Source organism: Poecilia reticulata, linkage group LG17 (genome assembly GCF_000633615.1).
Source record: "Poecilia reticulata strain Guanapo linkage group LG17, Guppy_female_1.0+MT, whole genome shotgun sequence".
Taxonomy (NCBI): Eukaryota; Metazoa; Chordata; class Actinopteri; order Cyprinodontiformes; family Poeciliidae; genus Poecilia; species Poecilia reticulata.
In genome coordinates this window covers 3,460,542-3,480,864 of record NC_024347.1, presented here as the reverse complement: position 1 = coordinate 3,480,864, position 20,323 = coordinate 3,460,542, and the positions used below count along the sequence as shown (strand labels likewise).

At 38.7% G+C, this 20,323-nt stretch overlaps 1 protein-coding gene across 1 annotated transcript in view; it reads right to left on the bottom strand.

Annotated features, from left to right (window-relative positions):
* Positions 1-251: 251 nt before the first annotated feature.
* Positions 252-20,323, bottom strand: part of gpr158b (G protein-coupled receptor 158b) — an 80,730-nt gene continuing 60,658 nt past the window's right edge. Inside the window, exons 8-13 of the mRNA XM_008433114.2 lie at positions 16,157-16,295; positions 11,510-11,615; positions 6,581-6,727; positions 6,151-6,394; positions 4,367-4,923; positions 252-3,605 (exon numbers count right to left, since the gene is read on the bottom strand). Coding sequence (XP_008431336.1) covers positions 2,655-3,605; positions 4,367-4,923; positions 6,151-6,394; positions 6,581-6,727; positions 11,510-11,615; positions 16,157-16,295 — 2,144 coding nt within the window. The 3' untranslated portion in view covers positions 252-2,654. The remainder of the gene's footprint in view (positions 3,606-4,366; positions 4,924-6,150; positions 6,395-6,580; positions 6,728-11,509; positions 11,616-16,156; positions 16,296-20,323) is intronic.

Genomic DNA, 20,323 nt, shown 5'->3' with positions numbered 1-20,323 from the left:
CATATGGTGGCAGTGTTGTAATGACAATTCCAATTTAGTGGAATTTATATAAAACTATTTTACTTGAAGAAGGAGCTTGAACATGGACAAACAGAAATAGCAGTTTTGTACTGAAATATATATTTCTAACTCTTTGGTGAGCTACAGTTGACGTAATTTTGAGTCTGTGACTGAGAGAGTCACATCCAAACATGGCTAACTACAGATGTTTTACTACTGCAGTCCTGAAAAGAACTGAAAGTCGCTGCAAGTTGGCTTTTCTAGAAATCTTTAATTTGAAATCGAGAACATTATTTACTTTATTTACATGCAACACAATGAGAATACATTGTACAAATAACCGCATGTGGATGGCACAACCATTTTTAAGCTGCTGGAGCAACACTATACTGCATAAACAAGCATTAAATAACGTGTAGTGGGCAAACGATGGCATTCCGTTACAAAAAAAAAAGGCCTCTGATTATGATGCCGTTCATGTTACACATCAAAGTGCATGATTAAATACAGCTAAAATTTAAATAAATGTGCTTGGAAGTATCCTTTTAAGTATTTTATAAGATATGATTATTTTATGCTTCCAGGGAACTTACGGGGGCATATTCTCGCTGTCATGCACACACAACCATCCTGAAGCTGATCTGAGTGCTGTGTTTGACACAATGGCATGAGTTGTCGGTGGTGGGTGGCTGATCGCAGGACAGACAGGCTGACTGTTGTTGTTTATGTTGGAGACGATGCCAAAATGATTAATTACTCTCTCTGTCAGAGAGAAAAATGGTCATGCGAAGGGATCTTAGCGACTGAATATGTGTGCATTTTTGAAGAGAGGTGCATCCAGGCAGATGAAATGGGCTGGGCTAAGGAGTGGATGAAATGTATTATTCACAACATCCACGATAGGCAGATTCAGATTTGGTCCTTTTGTTTTTCACTGCATGTGTAGAAAAAACAAAACAAAACAAAAACTACAGCCAATGAGAGAGCGTCTCTTTATATATATAAAAATAAGACACCCCAGCCAGGAGAGTAGAGTAAACACCAAATAAATACCAATCTCAGCACTGCTCAACTGTAAACGGCATGCCATATGAAATGCGGACTCTGACACAGCAATGCACGCCATTTCAAAAAGCATCGTGTGCTTTGCAAGTGGACAAATACTGGACGCAACAACATCAAAACTCCCACTGTCATATTTGAGAACAAGTTCACCAGTAGACATTTAGTTACTTGATGCTGGATAGTTTTACCACATGCGATGGTTTTTGTAAAAAATAAATAAATAAATTAAAAAAATTTAATAAAATAATAATACACAGAGCTTTGCAAAAGTAATCATTCCCCTTGAGCATTTTCACATTTTGTCATAAACTTTAATGCGTCTAATTATCTGGATTCTACATGAAAGACCAACAGAAAGTAAGACATGTTTTTAAAATGGAAGGGAAATAATTGATTGAAATGCTGACAGTTTTATATTTATTATATAAATTTTGCTACATATTCAGCCTATTTGTATCTAGTGCTTGTCTAGATACAAATAGGCTGATTTCTGAACAAAAGTTGATAGTTTTTCATTGAGGTTTATTAGAATAAACCTTGGTTTCAGGCAGTTTCACCAACTCAAATTTAAGAGTTAAGACCATTTTGACTGGAATTTAAGACCTGAACTCCACAGAAATGTACTAACTCTGTCCAGCCAACAGCCAATAAATTTGCACTTATCCATGATAAATGCAAACAGGCTTGCTAGCTAGCAAGAGTTATGTTAGCAGCTAGATAGCGGTATAGCCTCAACTGTCTTGAGTCACAGAAGGCAATGAAAATGTCTGAGTGTGACTCAAACTTTTGCCTGACAGAAAAGTCTTGAGAGGGCAAAAAAGCAGTGATTAATATATTTAAAACCAACTTACTTTTTAAATGAATATAAGGCATTTTAAGCCCTTAATTTAAGACTTGAATTTAAGACTTTTTAAGGATGCGCAGACACACTGATAAAGGAGGGTTAATACAAATGCGTCAGTTTGTGGTCGTAGCATGAAAAATGGTGAAAAAGTTTTAAGGGACATGTCTACTTTTGCAAGGTGCTGTAAATGGAGAACCTTTGCCAAAAGACAAAGCTTTCCTCATCTTGCCGTGCTGCAAACCTTTGTTATTCCCATGACTGGTTGAGCCAACAGATCGTCTTCATGACATTAATTATGCATTCAGCCCAAAGACAAGCTGCTTTCCTCCTGCGTCTCAGCGCTTCTAAGTCCATACTCTCAGTTCTTCTGAAGTTTATCTTTTTTGTTCCTCGTGCATCTTCAACATGCAGAGAACTCACCGGTGGATTCGTCTGCTCAGTTGGCCAATGCAGGCGTGAATCATTTACAAAATCTTCAAGATGTATTTAAAGGTGATAAAACGTACAAACTCTCACAGATGTGCAAGCAGGTGTGCAGAGAAAACAAATGACCTCTTAAAAGTGACAAGGTTGCATTCAGAGCTGCGTTATGGAAAGGGCTCCTAAAAAACCCTCTTCGCTAAGACAACATGAAGGGGGAAAAGAAAAACCTTTTTACCAGAAACACTGGTATATTTTTAGCATCCCTTTGTTCTGCGAGCTCTCAGTCAGCGAGTACAAAAAGATCAAGTCGTACCAGCAGTCATCACGCCCTCTCCCCCGACTCTGGGAAGTCCCAGGGGCAAACGTCAACCATTTTTGCACCACTTAGAACCGCAGGTTTGTAACTACTGCGCAAAGACTTCTCCTTCTTCTTTTCGGGGGATTTTTTAGTCTGAGCCAGGCCGGCGTACGCGTGCGAGTGTTCGGCGTCACGGGAGAAAACCTCGGCGTCTCTGGTCGAGCTCCTCCGCCGCTCCATCGGCCCCCCGCCCTCCGACGATTGGCTGACCCGTCTCCTCTCCGACGGCGGCTTGCTGGACGAACTCCGCCTCTCCCTGCTCTTCTCCCTCGCTCGGTCCTTGTCGGATTTGTGGTTCGACGAGGAGGAGCCCTTCCTTTTCTTTTTGTGTGTGGTGGGACTGTTGCAGGTCTTCTCCTGCTTGGGGGAAGGTGGCCCTCCGTAATCCCATGGGGAAATTTCTACCATGAGAGAAGGGGGCTGGAGGAGGCTCCCTGTGGACTTGGAGTGGTCCGAATGGAGCCCTTTGGGTTTCCCATCAGTGGGGGTGACACTTTTCTTCCTCCTGATCCTGTCCGGAGAAATAGAGTCAGAATCTCCTCCCACCATGGGTTGCTCGTCGAACTCCCAGGGGCTCATGTCCGGCTTGAGAGGAAGAGGTGATTTGGGCGGCCGGGACTTCCTCGCCTCCCTTCCATCTTCTCTTTCTCCTCCTTTATCCTTGGAGCGCCGTCTGTTGGACGGAGACTGCCCGGGTTTCTGCCTCTGCTGAGACCGGCTGACTTTAGCCGTTCCCGAGCTGCTGCTGCTGCCTCTCCGGCCTGCGGCGGGTTCTACCGGAGCGATGGACACGTGCTTCTGGGTCTTTGCCTCGGTAGGAGTCTGGGCCTCATCCAGCTCCCAGGGACAAACCTCTGACACGTCGTACAGGCTCCTTCCTGTCTCAGAGCAAATGGACGGCTGGCTGCCACTCACCTGAAAAACAATCAAAGATGAGAAAATAATGAGATTGGTTTCTTAAGCAACTGAGCTTAGAGCTAGAGTTCGATTTGGGGATTGGTGTATTGATGATTTTGATTATTTGACTAAATATAATGTTTATTACCTGTTTCGCAACTGGTGACCATTTTTATTACGTAACACACTTTAAACTGTCTTGTTGCTGAAATGTGCTATAGAAATAAAATGACTTGACTAAAGTGCTTCTGAAGTAATACTGACCATTCAAAGCACTTTATAGAGCCACTTTTATGCAATCGTACACCAAATAAATAAATAAATAAATAAATCCTTCAAAGATGTCAAACAAAATTCTATTCTGGACCGCATCAAGATCATGAATGTCCACAAGGGGGCGGTTATGGAAGAATGTATTTATAAAAATAGCCGTTAAAAAACCCCCTAATATTTACTTGTTACTTAATCTCTGCACTCGATGAGTATCTCTTCAAATTAAATATTTGAATTCTTTTCACATTGTAATGTGGCAGTATACAAAGAAAAAATGATTCGACTTGAATATTAAGATAATATTCAAACACACAACAGTTATCTAGAAGAAATAATGAATAAGAGCTAAATTCATTTAGCCACATATTTACAGTCTTTTCACAGCCAACCAAAGCAGAAAGACAAAAAAAAAAGAGGTTCAAATAAAATGTACTGAGCTTTGTGACAAAACGTTCAACATGTGCAGGTAGCTGAGTACAGCTACCTGCACATGTGTACAGATTTACCTGTTGTTTCATGATTCCCATCTTCATGGGAGTCTTTGAGTACTCCACCGATTGGCTGATGATCATTTTGGGGAAATGTTCGGGCGTCTCATCCACTTCTGACAGAGTCCTCTCCTCCGGCCCTTTCTGGCCCTTCTTAGTGGCGTCTTCCACACTCTGCGTCTTGCTGGAAAGTCCCGGCATCTTCTCCTTGGCGCTCGTGATGACACTCAGGGACTTCTGCATAATGGAGGTCCGCAGGTGGATGGGTTTCTTCTCGTGAGTGAGGTTGTGGGCGCTGGCCGACTTCCAGAAGAGCGGGACAGACTCGGTGGACTCGGCCGGCTCCAGCCTCGGCAGAGTGCTGGCCGGTTCCAGCTGCTTCTTGGTGTGTCTGCGGCTGATGAGGGAACCCAGGAGAGAGCCATCTCCGCCGCTTCCAACTGGAGTCATTTTGTCTCCTGGAACCGAGCCGATTTGGCTCGTTGTTTCTGCATCCTGCTCACAGACATGGTCAAAGCTGAGCGACTTCGTCAGACTGGTCAGTTTGTTCTTCAGGGAATCATCTTGAAGTTTTCCTGAAGGAAAGTAGTTTACAAAGTCACATTCTTTGATGTCAAATTAAGCAGGCTATACTTTTTGAACCTATTGTTCTTCAAAGATGGTTAGACTCACTGTCTGTCATTATTTTCCTTTCTTGCAGACAAAAAACCCTATGTCCCTCATCATTGTAAGGATTCGTGTAATATGTGCACAAAGCAGATAGCATAAACTATGTGATATTCAGATTTTTATGCTGTCATTTAGGGTTTACCAGTATCCAGTTTCATAGGTTTTAGCTCAACGTGTGCAGAATATACTAAATCAATTTTTGAACATTTAACCAATCTTATCAGAAATGATAGAGATTAGTTAACATGTTTGGTTTTAAGCTAAATGGGTGACTTTTAAGAGAAGTCCATACAGGAATATTTCAGAAGCTTTCACTTTAGCCTTCTTTATTTAAGCCAAATGTGTTTGTTCCTGCTGACCTTAGTGTTGATTAAATTACGTTGAAGAAACTGAAGGCAGTCCTACTTTCCGTCTTGTTTAATTCACCAACATAAGTTAAGTTGTGGTAAAATAAACTTTTAGCGTGACGCTACCAACACCTTCCAGATAGCTTAATTTGGTCTCTGGCCATTAAACATTCATCCATAAAGTTTGTTCATATTGGCAGGTGTACGTTTCTTTTATATTTTGATGTGTAAAGTTTGCAGCAGCAGCAAAGTTTCTAGCTTCCCTCTGGTCAGTAACACTGGTATCCCAGCATCCTCCAGTTCATGATCTCCATTGAGCTTTTGTGGCTTTTTGCTTCTTCCTGAACCTGATCAATTTTCTGACATCTGAAGGTGACAGTGTGGGTAAGACGATGGTTGAAACTATGAGACAATGACTAATGTTCTAAAAACGCACATAACTCGAATAAAAACTAGCTTAGTACTGGATAAAAATCATTGAATGTTGAAGTCACTAACAACTGTTTATTTATTAATATGACATTGATGCTGATGATGACTGTGTGTAAATTGACTACCAGAACTGCATCAACTTTAAGATTTGGGAAGCTTCCAGAAAATGGTGCTTCATTTCCAGAAGATTATTGAACTCAAAGAAATTAAAGAGCAAAATTAATTGTTTTATCTTCTCTCCTGACAGATATGAAGCTAAAATCTAATTTAAAAACATGACATTAATTGAACACCAGATTGTGTTTCCTTCATCCGGTTGCTAACCTATATCCAGATTTGTATTTGTGAACTGACCCTGATGGCTGGCCTCCAGCTGGTTTCTCCTCAGGGTGCCTCGGTTGCTGCCATGTTCGCTGCCGTCGTCTCGGCTGCACTGGCGGTGTAAGTGCATGGTCTCCGGGATCTCTGTTATCCGCTTCATCAGGGTGCGACCCAGGCCTTTCTTTGAGTTGCGCTTCTTTTGAAGGTGAGGGTTGTTGGCGAGCATCTTCTTCCTTTTGTGGACCTCCAGCTGGGCATACAGCTTCTTCAGCTCTTCCTGTATGAGAATTGTTTTAATGCCCTGTTACATTGGAGCACCTACCCGATTAGATACAAGTTTAAAAGGAATACTTCAAAATGACTTCTGAGTGTGAAATCCAGTGCTTAAAGAAAATCACATTTTTTTTTAAAGGCATTGAAAATCAAGTTTCATTTCTGGTCAGGATTTGAAAAGCTGCATCACCCGTATGTCCTCTGGGTCCAAGCTGTGCTCGCTCCAGGCGGACGTGATGCTGTTGTTCAGGTAAGAGCCAGATCTTCCCATGTCCAGCTCCTCTTCATAGGCCTCAGTGGCAATATCATCTCGGGCCTGCGTGCCTTTGGTCAGGAACTAGACCAGATGGAAACAAAGTGTTAAGATTGAGTCCACAGAGGAATATCTGTGTACCGCCCCCAACTTTAATCATTAGTTTAGAATAATATACAGACTGAACAGATGTATATTTTGCTCAAGGATCCCTTCGTTCATTACACTGCAGATAGAAGCACGGATGAAGCAATGAAAAAGTCCAGCTGAAATCACTATTAAATTTAAAAGACTTCTTGTCATTTGTTAGCAATGGATACCACTGGAGAAGAATGTAGAAACAAATTTGCAAAATAATTGGGCCTCCTGTGTAAGGAAACCTAAGATCATTACCTCTGAAAGCATAAATTTATACATCGTCAATAACCAGAGACTCAATTATCAGGAAGCTCTACAGCTCCAAACCTGCCCAGCTTTGACTGGCAGTGAGTATGAGCCCTGCTAAACACACATTATGTCAAGGACTGTTGAGCAATGGCCCTGTGACAAGAAAGGTAGCAAAAACTGTGTTCCCATTGACCATATAACTGCGCAATTTGACGTTTTGAAAATAAATGTGTTTAATGGAAACACACCAATTTCAAAAAACCTATCGTTTTTTGGTAGAAAGCTGGTGCTTTGTATACAGCAACAAAATTGGTTTATTTCACAAAACTGCAATGGAAAAACCTTTTTTGCAACACACAAGTCACAACTAGGTGTTACTGCTGGCACAAACCACGAAAAAGACCACAACAGTAGGAAGTAGTTGGAAAATCATGGTGTGACATGTTTTTTTTTTTATCATTTATTACGTGAACAAACATATTCACATGTAATTTTAATTGAATTTCTTATTTAATGGACACGCAGCAATTGCGAAATTGTATTTTATTTTTTTGCGGCCATTTGTAATTGAAACACCTCTACTGAAAGCCATTCTGTCCCCCCAAAAATAAAATCTAGCACTTACTGAAATTCTGTAAGATGGAAAAAAAAAACAGACAATGGTAAGCTGGTGAAAAATGTATATCTTCTTTCTGAATGTTTGGGATATGGAGAAGTAAAGGTGCCATATACCATCAGATTGGCGTTGGACTCACGCTGTAGAATCCTGACACAATTTATCTGTGAGGTTGATTCTCATCCAAGGCTGTGCATCCTCTAGTATCTCTGGCAAAAAGCACGCATAAAAACAGAATAGATTGAAAATGTCCTCCAGGAGGAACTTCTTCCAACAACCCAGACACAATCTGGTGAGGATCTCTGTATTTCAAGCGTTATTGAGCATCGCGTAATGCAGCAAAAGAGATAACAAAATGGCTCAAAGATTAAAACCCCAGCGAGAGCTGCTCACAAAGCAGGTGGCTGAACAACTCAGAGCACCGATAAGATGAGAATGAGTCACTATCAGACAGGATTTGACCCAGGAGGTGAGACGCTGCAGACTGAGCTGCAGAAAGAAAAGCAAACAATGAAATGCTGAACCATCAAGTATATTTAATTCATCTCTCTGTTGTGATTCATGTATTTGTGGACAAAAGTCCTGAAAACTTGAAACGATTTGATGTTCTTTGGTAAACCCTTGAAGCATGGAGATAAACCAGAAAGAACATTTTGTACTTCAAAAACCTTCAGCCATGAAAGTCAAGAGTTTGTCATTAACGTATAGGAGGGACCCAGATGTAAGAATCATGGAAAGCTTTATTTTCATAAACTAAGTGACAAGAAACAAGAACGGTGAAACAAAGGCATTGAAGAACCAAAACTAATACAATACCAGGCAAGACATGAAGCACAAAGCGAATTTAGACCGCAAGACAGCAGGACAACAGGAGCAACAATAGGTTTGACAGAGGAAGGATCTGGCAAGGGAATAGTTCAATAGAGAGGCTTAAATGCCAGGGAGAGCTGATTACTGAAATGCTAAACAGGAGAGCAGGCTGCAGCTGTAGGGAAAAGCAGCCAGACAGAGAGAAATAAAGAGACTGGCAGGGAAATGACACTAAATGTATATAACAACTACCCAGCAAGCATATAACTTACCAACTCTTGTATGTTCTTTTCTGCACAGATATATCAAATCTGGTCTCATAACGCAAATGGAGGAGCATCAGAAAAGATGTCTGTGGTTACTCAGTTTTATCTTCTATTTAATGCTTTCCTGGTCTCTAAGTTATGTGTCTGTAGGGTTGGAGGAACATTGCACTCTTAACTTTACCTCCTTCCTGTTCATTTTCTTATTCTGATACATCCGAAAACATTAATATAGCTTTTAATTTGTGTTATAACTTTACATAAATCTAACTTTAATGATTGTACAATAAAACAGCTTTTTTTTTCATAGATTTTTGCATCCTCGACCAGGGCTGTTATTGCTAATCCTCAGCAAATTACTTTTCTCCCCCCGAGAGAATATGAACAGCAGGGTGTGAAAAATGCACACTGATGTTGGTATTTGTTTATTTAATATTTGAACAGATTTTTTTTTCAGTCGATAAATACAACACAACTATATGTTTTCTCCCGTTTTAACTGCTTGAGGTCAAATGCAACCTCAGAGATGACGCAAGGTTTTTGAGCAACAGCAGAAAGGATGAGTATGTACTTCAACTTGACTTTCTGCATTTGACTCTTTGCAAAGACTAGTGAAACTAAGAATGTAGAAAAGACAAAAAGCAAGATTAAACAAATTGTATTGGTAATAAACAAATTAATTTAAAATAGCATTAATTTTCAGTAGGACTAACTTTCTAGGAAATTAGGAGAGTGATAAAAACTAAAGCAATTGAGAAATAATTGGGCCAAAAAACAAAAATAAAAATTTTAAAATAATAAATTTTAAAATGCTTTATGTAATGTATTTATTAATAATATGAAGATATCCTTAATTTTGACAAGAGAGAGAGAGATGCTGCTTTCTGATTAAAAACCCCGCTCTGTAGAGTTTGTTCAGGGTTTTTTTTTGTTTTTTCCAAAATGTGCACAAGAAAATCAAATTTATGTAAAAATATAAATGACAACACACTAAACAGATATTAAATTTACACCTTTGTTGGAATTACTAATGTGGGTTGACAGAGAGGATGTCCAAATATTTAGTCTGGTTCCACGAACAGATGCTCTATGAAATTAATATCCTCCCATTGTGCTCAATTATCCCAGCGTGCTCAACTGGGTTGTGCTTCTGAGGAGCCTAATTAAGAAAGAATAAAAGAACACGGAGAACATTTCTCACGCAGCGGGAGAGAGAAACGTTTCCCATCAGCCCTAAAGACACCCGCAGGAGTACTCGGCTAAATTACAATAACCACTTAAACAGTCTGATTGAGTTTAAGGTAATGATAGTAAATGAGCCAGTGTGGATTTGAGCGTCGCAGCTCGCTAGTATCAAATGGACTTGGGCTGATGAATAACGCTGCGTAAATGGATATTTACAGCACGTTAGTAGAACAGCCTCCTCGATGGAGATCTGTTTTTGAATGCTGTCCGTCCTCCAATACAGCTGCAACATCTTCTCAGTCCGATAATATTAGTTTACGAGCGGGCTGTTATGCAATTTGAGAGCAGGGTTTCATTTGGTTTTATTTATAAAACGTCAACACAAGCAGAAAAAAAATTATATTGTGTTCTCGTGTGGAAGAGAAGGTTTTACAGCTACTATTTGCGCTTTTATGTAAAATCAATTGGACTTGTTTGATGTTTAGAAGGTTATCTACTAAACATCAGTAAGTGTTTAGTTTTTTATATGTTTTGTAAATTACAATTGAAATAAATCTACAAAACTTCCACACTCGTGCCTCTGCTGACATCACATGAGGCACAAGCGTCTTTAGAGCAAATCTATTTTTTATTTTCTTGTTTCCTCTTTATTTACGTTTGTTTTTTTTTTTGTTTTATCAAATCAACTGTCCTAGAAAATCACATAACTATTTAAGGAGATACACGCAGAGTTCCACATTAATTTATGTTACAGGTCGTGAAGCCGCATTAAAATCTATTTCAAAAATCCAAACTGGAATATTAAAAGATGTGTTTTAGTCAAATTTCTGAAGCCAATATTTCTCATCATTGGTATTTGCTCCAGCTTTGCTGTTAACAGCAGCTTTCATCTTTGCTTTAGGGTCATCAGAGGCAAACCTTCGGTGAGACACAACTCAAATGCAAATTGGACTTTTCTTATTTGGCGTAGAAATCTGTCAAAAGTAGCTTGCTAATACTAGGTGATCAGATCAGTACACAAAAGCTTCATTTGCTGAAATGCTGCAGTAGAAATCTATAAGTCATTACCTAGCTTTGATTGTCAGAGTACATTTGTTGGTGAAATAATAATAATAATAATAATAGAAGCACCTCTGTAAAATAACAGAATTAAAACAGTTGCTTTGTAACCCATCAAAAGATCAGACGTGAAAAGGGTGATTGTCCTACACTTAATATTACTTTTTTAAATACTGCCCCATAAATCTAAGGTTAAGAAAAAAATTCATTAAAAGATTTATTTGTCCATTCAAGTGAATGAAAATCAAAATTTGTAAAAGAAAAAAAATTAGAAGCTACGCGTCACTTTATTTCTTTTGTGTTTGTGGTTCATGTCATTTTTTTGACCTATTTTATGCACTGATAGCGACAATTAGAGTAGAACAGAATTCCTTCACGTTTGAATGACGTTTTTTTTTGTATTGCTTCTCCACTGGAAAATATATCAAAACTTAAAAATGTTTGGATTCATATAAAAACAGTATAAAACAGACCTCACTGACAATACAAGCATTGCGCCCTGACATGTAACGGTAGTCGACATGTTCTGTAAAACCATCTTGTTACCTTTGGGACAAGCAGCAGCCCCAGAGTCACAGTCACAGTCAGGTGAGTGTGAGCAAAGAACAGCATGAGCATCCAGTCAGGGTGAAGCCCTGCAGCCAGGGAGAACCTGCAGGAAAACATCAAACCAAGAGCTTTTTATTTAAAACAGCAAGGTGATCATTATTCCTAATGCTGTTAACGTAACAGAACTGGTAAATTATTGCAGTGATAATGATGTTCGCTGCTGCTTCTTTTGAAGCTTCTATTTACAAGAAAAACAACAGGTCTAACATGTGTGGTATTTACATTTTTTATTTTCTTRTGTTTTAAGGTTTTTAAGACAAAAAATACAGGTTGAGGTTTTTTTTGTGTTTCCCATTATCTAGTTTCATTTTGATCCATTTACATGGAAACTTCGTGGGTGAAACACTGAAGCCCAGCTGGTCTCATCTGGGCCTGTAACGAACCTGCAGAACCAACAATTGTTTGAGTCACGTTCCAATTGTTGAAGCTCTGTTAATTAAATGTTTACAGTTTGCTTGGATTGCTTAAAAAAGACTCTAAATGTCTGTAGTAATTCAAATATTCAGTAGAAAGGACAACCATGACTGATAAATCAAATAGGTAATTTGTGCAGCCCCAGGCTGTGTCGTGAGTACTAAGAAATAATGCACAGTCTGAGATAAAAGGAAACATTAAAATAGACTATTCTGGCTTTAGTCTTTGATTTCACAGGAACAAACACATCCAGCCTTATCTCCGTTCTACAGCAGCTCAAATTAGTTAAAGTTTGGATTGTGCTGCTTTTAATTTCATCTGAAAGCAGCTTTTTATACAATATTCCCGCTGTTCGATGTCTGAAAGAGAATGTACAATTTTGAGAAAATTTAAACAAATGAGGTTTTCCTTTCTGACTAGCCGAGCTCAAAGCGAGTCATCAGAAGAAAAGTCAATCACAGAAAGTTTTGCAGCAGAATGTGTGACAAATGAAACCTATTTCCCAAGGCAACTAACCAACTAACTGCAAACAGCAGCTGAGGTTTTATTCCTGCTGTGACTCAGATGAGACATTCTTTGCTTTATAAATACTGCTGAAATTCAAGCATTCTTCAGTCACGATTTTTCTAACTTCAAAGAACCAAGTCCCCTCTTTTCAAAGTTAAACAGACAAAAATCCCTGAGACAAACTGTATTGCAGAGTAATATTCATCACAAAATATTAAATTTTACATGACAGGGGTCTTTCTGTAAGTTCTCTCTCTGGGTACTCCAACAGAGACAATGCTAATATGTAGGAATGCACGATATTATCGGCATGTATCGGCCGATATTAGCTGTAAATTTTAATATCGGCCATTCCGTCACAATAACTCACCGATATAAAAAGTATTGTTTTAATATGACAAACCAGACAATGATGCCTGCAGCACAGCACAACGTCAAATTCACACTGTTTGAGTTTTGTCCTTGTCTTGGAGAATAAATAAATTTTATGTTGCATAAATGTGATTTTAAACATAATTCAAGTTGAAAGTGTTGCATCATTTTCAACCTTTTTTGTAGCATTTGTATTTGGTAGCAGGATAAATTGGACAAAGACAATGCAGTATTTTAATTCCACAGTAGAAAAAGCCGTATAGTTTCAATAAGTAGGTATAGGAGAAAATATCAGTACCAGTTATTGGCCAAATGAGTTCTATTATATCGGCATATTGGATATTTACCAAAAATCCAATGTCGTGCATCCCTACTAATATGAAATGTAATGAAAGTTTTAATTGATATGTTCCTAACTTACCAGCTAGCTTTACTGGTAAGAAGCAACTGGCTACTTACAGGAAGTTCATTCTAAGATGTGTGATATATATTTTTTTATCTCTATGTCCTTTTGTCAAGGCACTGTAGTTTTGATTGCATCTTTGCATCTAAAATACAAATGTTCATCAGTGCTGCGTTATTGTTTAATTTTAATGCTTCCGCCTAACAACAAGAACGCGCATCTATTTTTAATATTATCAGTGCTCCCAAGTCCTCAGTTTGAAAAGTATTATTGTCTGTCCAGAAATTACCCAAAAATCACTAAAAGACATCAAAACATAATTTGAATCATTTCCATTTGTCAACATTTTATATATATGTTTTTAAATGCCACTACTCTAACAATCCTCTGTGTTTATCAAAGTTTAGGATTTGCAAAAATGACATAAAGGTAACATAAGCTTTTCCTTTACTCACAGGGCAATATTCCTTTACTTCCTTTATATATTTTTTGATTTTCTACTGGTTTTGTTTTTGATTTTACCTCTAACTCACCGACAATGTGCCATTTTATTATCAACAATCTACATCAACAATCTAAATGGATCTAGAAGATTCAAGAAAAAAACCTCGTCAACAGCAATGTGTGAGACTGAAGCAAAAAAGCATCAAAGCAACATTCAGTAACAGGTTTTTTTTTTCACGCATCCGTGATTCATTTACGCCCACATCGTACTGAGAGGAGTTTGCAGTGTAGAGTCCGCAATAGCACCAGAAAAAAGATATGTTAAGGGTTTCTTTTCATTTATTTTTTTAAAAAGTCACTAGAGGTCAGAAAAGTTGCCAACAGTGAATATTGCCTGCGGGCTTCATGTTTTTCGAGATGCATACTTTTCCAGTTTTACGCCTGGGTTTACCTGCTTCCTCCCACTGTCTACAAAAAGATGCATTAACGTGACTGATTGGCTACTGTAGTTTGCAATTAGGTGTGAATAAGTATGTATGAATTGTTATCAATAACAGTGTATTTATCTTGCCCTGTGATGGACCAGCGACCATGACACAGGTCACTACTGCACCCTCAAACTAAATTAAGCTAGGATGGATGACTGGATGATGCAAACGCTGCCTCAAAAACGGCCCATACGGTATAAAAACAGAAGAGAAAAAAAGAAAACAAAAACTCTGGTAAATGCTTGAACAGTGAATCCCAGCATTTACTGAGGAATTCCACCTTGAATTTAACTTTACAACCACTGACAAGTCATTGCATCACAGTATCACTGTTTCTGTCTATTGTGCAACTGAGTTTAAGGGGGAAAAATCCCTTTAAGACACGTTATCCTTCAGTCCCCATAAACCCCCAGGAGAGCTCTTAAGACTGTTTGCTTTGAATGAACCTGAAGGTTTGGTGCAGCGGTGGGAATTTGCTGCATCACAAATCCGAATTCCCAGCTCTAGCGATACGGTTCTGTTTTTCACTACACTAACTAGGACTGGTTAGTGAAACATTGCTAGCTGTTAATTTCAGAAAACTCTGACAAACTGGAAGGAGTATTTATGTGACCTTAATATTCAAATCCAGCACGTAGCAGATTAGTTTTGATTAACCTACAACTTCAAAATAGCTAAGCGCATACCAGATGAGCAGTGGAAGAACTACTGCTTAATTCAGTGCGACAGGGACTGACATCGACAAACAGTGTATGAAAAAACAGAGTTTATTTTAGTCTCTGGCACAGTACATCGCTGCTTTTTCTCTCCCCGAGGAAGATATAATTTATGCTATCCTTTAAACTGTCTCACCCTGTACTCTGCTGACTCTGTTCATTTCCCTGACGAAAGAGCCGCATAAAAATGTCTTTTTTTCCCCGAGATGATATGTGCCTGATAGCTTCTTCAACAAGAAGATATCTACATGTAAGTGGCTAAATGTTAGGTTATACAACAGACAGGGGTGTAGTTTATAAAGATCTTGACATTATTGTACAAAGTTTGATTTTATTGTGGTATTAGTGTTCAACATGTGCTTCTATTTTTGTAGTGTATTTAATTGTAGTACCGGCTTTGAATAGCACATGATGTCCAAGACAAATTTTCCTTATGGGGACAATAAAGTATCTGTCAATCTGGCTAGTTATCTAGTTGTCCAGCTACCCATATAGATAGCTAGTTAGACAGCTAGACAGACAGATGGATGGATAGATGGGTACCTATCTATCTAGCTGGCTAGATAAATAGCTATCTGGGTATCAAGTTAACTAGCCTAGTGAGATACTGTCACATAAATTATCTGGTAAGACCTAAGCTGGGGTATGTAAATTTACATATATAAAAAATATGTAAATACATATTTGTTAAAATATTTTGTGACAGTATAATATGAGACAGATAATCAATGAAAAGATCAAGCTCCTCCGCATCCTTCCAGTTCTCTTATTGTCATCTGCAGAAATGCACCGCTCCCAGTCAAAATCAACCAATCAGAGCCAGGAGGAATGTCCTAGTGCTGTCAATCACACTCATGTATGTGCTGCTAAATTGTGCTAATGGCTGAGAAACAACTTACCATTCCAGAAAAACAGCTAATCTGAAGTCAGATAACTAGCCTTAGCGTTCACGTCGGGCTATGCTGTGGTGAACTGGTTGTAGCATAGCAGAGAGCAAAGAGGAAGCTGTGAGCAGAACATTAAAGCATGATTGACAACACTAAGACCCGCCTCACAGCAGGACTTTAGGGGGACAATTTCATTCACAGGTTATCTGTCTTATATTTTAGTGTTACAACGTAGTGATAATGTGAATAAACGCGTAAAAAAAAACCCATATTGTTTATAAAAGTTACATACCCCAGCTTGAAGAACACATATTGAAGAGAGAATAGTTTGATGATCCATCACATTGACCCACCTGATGATGTGGAATATGGCTGATATGAGGAGCTCGTTGTAGATGGCTACAGCAATGTACCGCGGCTCGTGGAAAGCAGAGGGGATGGTGCGGACGGCGAAGCACAGGTACACGCCCCACAGCAGGAACAGGAACTCAGCTGAAACGAAGACAGGCTAGCTGGTAAAAGATCACCAGATTTGAAGTCGTTTGAATGTCAAATGCATTAATGTTCTCATTTTCTAAAAAAAACCCTGATGTCCACCAGATGTGTGTGTTTTTTTTTTATCTCAGTACAAATCCAGATGTTCTGTAAAGGTCTGTTAGAGAACTTTTGTATTTACATGTAAATGTCCAGTAATACATATTGTCCCATTTGAAAACATAAACATGAATTAACAAACAAGCATCATGAAGACTGAGAAACACAGCAGACAGTCGGGGAAGGGAAGTTGTGAAAAAGTTTATGACAGGAGTAGGTTGTAAAACAACATCCAACATTCATTTCACTACATCCAAATATGTTATAAAAACACATGGTGTTATGGGGTATGCTCATTTTTTCCACGATCTTAGACACTGTAGAGAAAACATGAACTGATAACTGACATTTGTCGATGCCTCCATTGTATCTTTCAGATGTTTTACGCTTCCAAAGTTCAACATTCACTTTGATTAACTTCAGTTTTTTGCTACAAAGTATAAGAAATTAAAACATCTTTAAAACATCTCAGAACTGATGACCTGTTATCTGCCGTTGCAACCGCTGTGCTCTTCATAAAGCCCTATGCTAAATATTCCCAGGATGCACTTTTAGGCCAAACAAGAAGAAGCCTTTTCCATTAGCGCCCATATTTTATATAATTCTCTGAGTAGCTGCAGGCTTTCTGTGCTTTACCTACCTTTAACTCCCTCCATACAATAGTCATCTTTGTGAAAGCCTTGGCAATATGTACCCTTCAGGAAAACATTGTTTTGTAATTTGCCATCCATGGTTCTTATATCAGAGAGCTGTGGTCGTGTTATTGGGCATATTGTTTAGCTCTCCAAACATGAAGGACGTCAGGAATACTGTAAATGTAGCGCCATGTTAGTGAGGAGAGTTGCTTCCAAACACTTGAATCAATTCACAGTCAAATGCTGCAGGTGAAATAACCACATGCACTTAGCCTTAAAGGGGCAGTGTTATGTATTTTCCGGATCCTTTTATAGTGCAATGAAGTAACTGTGTTACCTTCAGTTATAAAAATGCTGCACAAATCAAATACGACTTTAAAGAAATTCGATTAACTAAGAAATCACACATTAATAACTTTGTCCATGTGATGTCATTAAAAAAAAATAGGTGCCATCATCCTCCAACTACTTCCTGTCTTCTTCTTTGTGGTTTGCGCCAGTGGCAACGTCTGGTTGTTGATCACGTGACTCATGTGATGCGCAAAAATGTTTCCATTGTAGGTTTGTGACATAAACCAATTTCAATATGGCCAAAAATGGTGGTATTTGTGAAAAACAATGTAAAAAAAAGCACATTCCACTAAAAGACGTTGTAATTGACGGCTGTAAAAGTAAAAAAAAAAAAGTTTAGAGGGTATGAATAGTCCTTCACACAGCAATATACTGGTTTAAATACGGTTAAACTTTCAACCCCTTCTTCAAATCTTATTATGAAGCAATAAAGAATTATAAATTAATCCTCTTCCCATGACAGCAGCGTTTGTTATCCTCTTATCATGGAGCCGAGTTATAAAATAGGGTAATTTACAGAGAGGACGTTGAGAAGAGACGCCTGCCTTCATTGTTACAGGACAATATTTCAGAACAGGCGATCCAGTGTGTGGCTGCAGATAGCTCATTATCACCTGATGAAATTTTAAAGTATCAAAAAATCTAAAGGAATTATTGTAGAGCGCAAAGCAGCGGAGTCTGTCTCTGCACCATGAAATTAAGTTTGGGATCAATAGAGTATAATCCCCAAAGATTAGTACAAACATAAAAGCATCATCTATCACTGGCAGAAACAGAGTGAAATATAAATTTAATTTTGCACACCCTTTTTGTGAACTTTCCAATGAGGCTCAAAGTGATTCAGTGACTTTTTTTAGGTTATGCTTGTTGTTATTTTTTTCTGTTTGCAAAATTAAAGAACTGTCACAAATAACACATGAGGCCTGACACCGTAACAAATTTTGCTGGACAATACAGAAAAATTTGTTTCAAAAGAACACAACACTGGAGCTGGAAAACATTTTAAATAACAACAAATGGATTGTGAAGTTTCAGAAAGCAAAACTACACTTCAAATAATAATAATCATTCAGTTTAGAAAAAGAAAACAGGCAAACGTGGCAAGAAGTACAAACTAACTTCTTCGTACTGGGTGCTAAATATTTCTCAAAATGGCGGCTTTTCAAAAATATTAGAAGGAATGTCGCTTTAACAATTGTTGTCTAAATAAAAATTAGTATGCTCATTTTAATTTATTATATGGTTGTTGTTGTTTTTTGCTTATTGTGACAAGCTGAGGTAATCTCAATCTTATTTTTAATTAATATTTAGGAGTATGCCAGTCTTTAAAGCATCACTAACTACATAGAAAGTATCCATTTGTCAAAGCATCAATAGTGCAAGAACCCCCCCCCTACACACACACGCGCGCACGCACGCACGCACGCACGCACGCACACACGCGCACCCCCATTCACACGCACACACATGCACGCACACCCCCACACAAACACACACGCACACACACACACACATTATATTTCTGTTTGCTATTTTACAATGGCTGATGTAAATCTTGGCTGCAACTAACGATTATTTTAGTTATTATTCTGACGACTAATCGGTTAATCAGGTAAAAAAGAATTAACACATTCTACAGATATTTCGCCTAACCACTTAAGCCTCTTATGCAATATTAAAAATACATCAAAGGATGCAAATGAACAAAAATAAATAAATAAAATAAATTCCCTTTTTAAACAAGAACATAAATATTTTATTGCCTGAAATGCAAAACTGTTGCATTCCTGTAGTAAATCTGAAATGGGTAAAGCTGCAGCTTTAACTCCTGGAGAGGTTTGTCTAAAACAGTCTTCAAATCATATAAGACAAAATTATTTTAGGAAGAAATAACTATTGCATCATGCAGGTGCTTATAAATCATTCACACACACATTCTTTTTCTTTGTTTTTTTTTTTTTTTTTACAAAGAGGGCTTTTCTACAACTCTTGTAAACATTAAAAAGCAAGCCAAAACAGAAAGAGAAACAGGACTGCTTTTCAAAAACGGGGTGTCATGCAACCGTTGATGCAATGCTCCACAGCTGCTTCAGAAGGTGCTCCCCGTCCCTCTGCAGCCTCCGCAGCATGTCGCCGTCTTCTCTCCAGCTGTCAGAGCAAACAGCAGGGCTTCCTCATTTCCTAGCTTGTCTACACACATTCAGAGGAACAACCGGAGGGATTCCTGCGCACGCTTCGTTTCGGAGCRCGCGCATTTGTTTGAAGATGTCGTCGCTTTGCAGAAACACACACGCACACACACTTTCTCTCTGTAGATACTTTGTGCTGTCTCCAGAGTGTCCTTAGCTGTCCTCCCTCCACATGCGTGTCTTTCTAAAGTTCTGGTGGTAGAAATGTCTCTCCGCATCGTTGGCTACTACCCGCCAGCATTTCCCCCCCCCCTCTCTTCTTTCCCTGCCACTTCCAGTCTCTCAGTCTGCATGTCTGTCAGTTTTCAGTAGGATCTCTGAGGGATTCATCGTTTCTCCCTTTCCAAACAGGATTAGTCTCCCCTGCTGCCAGACTGGCTCCAGTGAGGTGCACATCGCTGCCTCCTGCTTCTAGAATCAGTCACCGAAGAACAAGCGCTGTAACACAAGCTGAAGGCCATCTGGGTCATCTTGAACAGAAACACTGCAGGGTTCTTGCAATTTATGATGAGAGCGGTATGGATTCAGAGTGAAAGGTACGAGCTCAGGAATCTTTATCCACACAATCCAACAATGAGGCCCTGCGTTTTTATTTGGCAAATGTTCTCTGCAGACGAGCCTCCTGAATATGTACAGGCCCTTCTCAAAAAATTAGCATATTGGGATAAAGTTCATTATTTTCCATAATGTAATGATAAAAATTAAACTGTCATATATTTTAGATTCATTGCACACCAACTGAAATATTTCA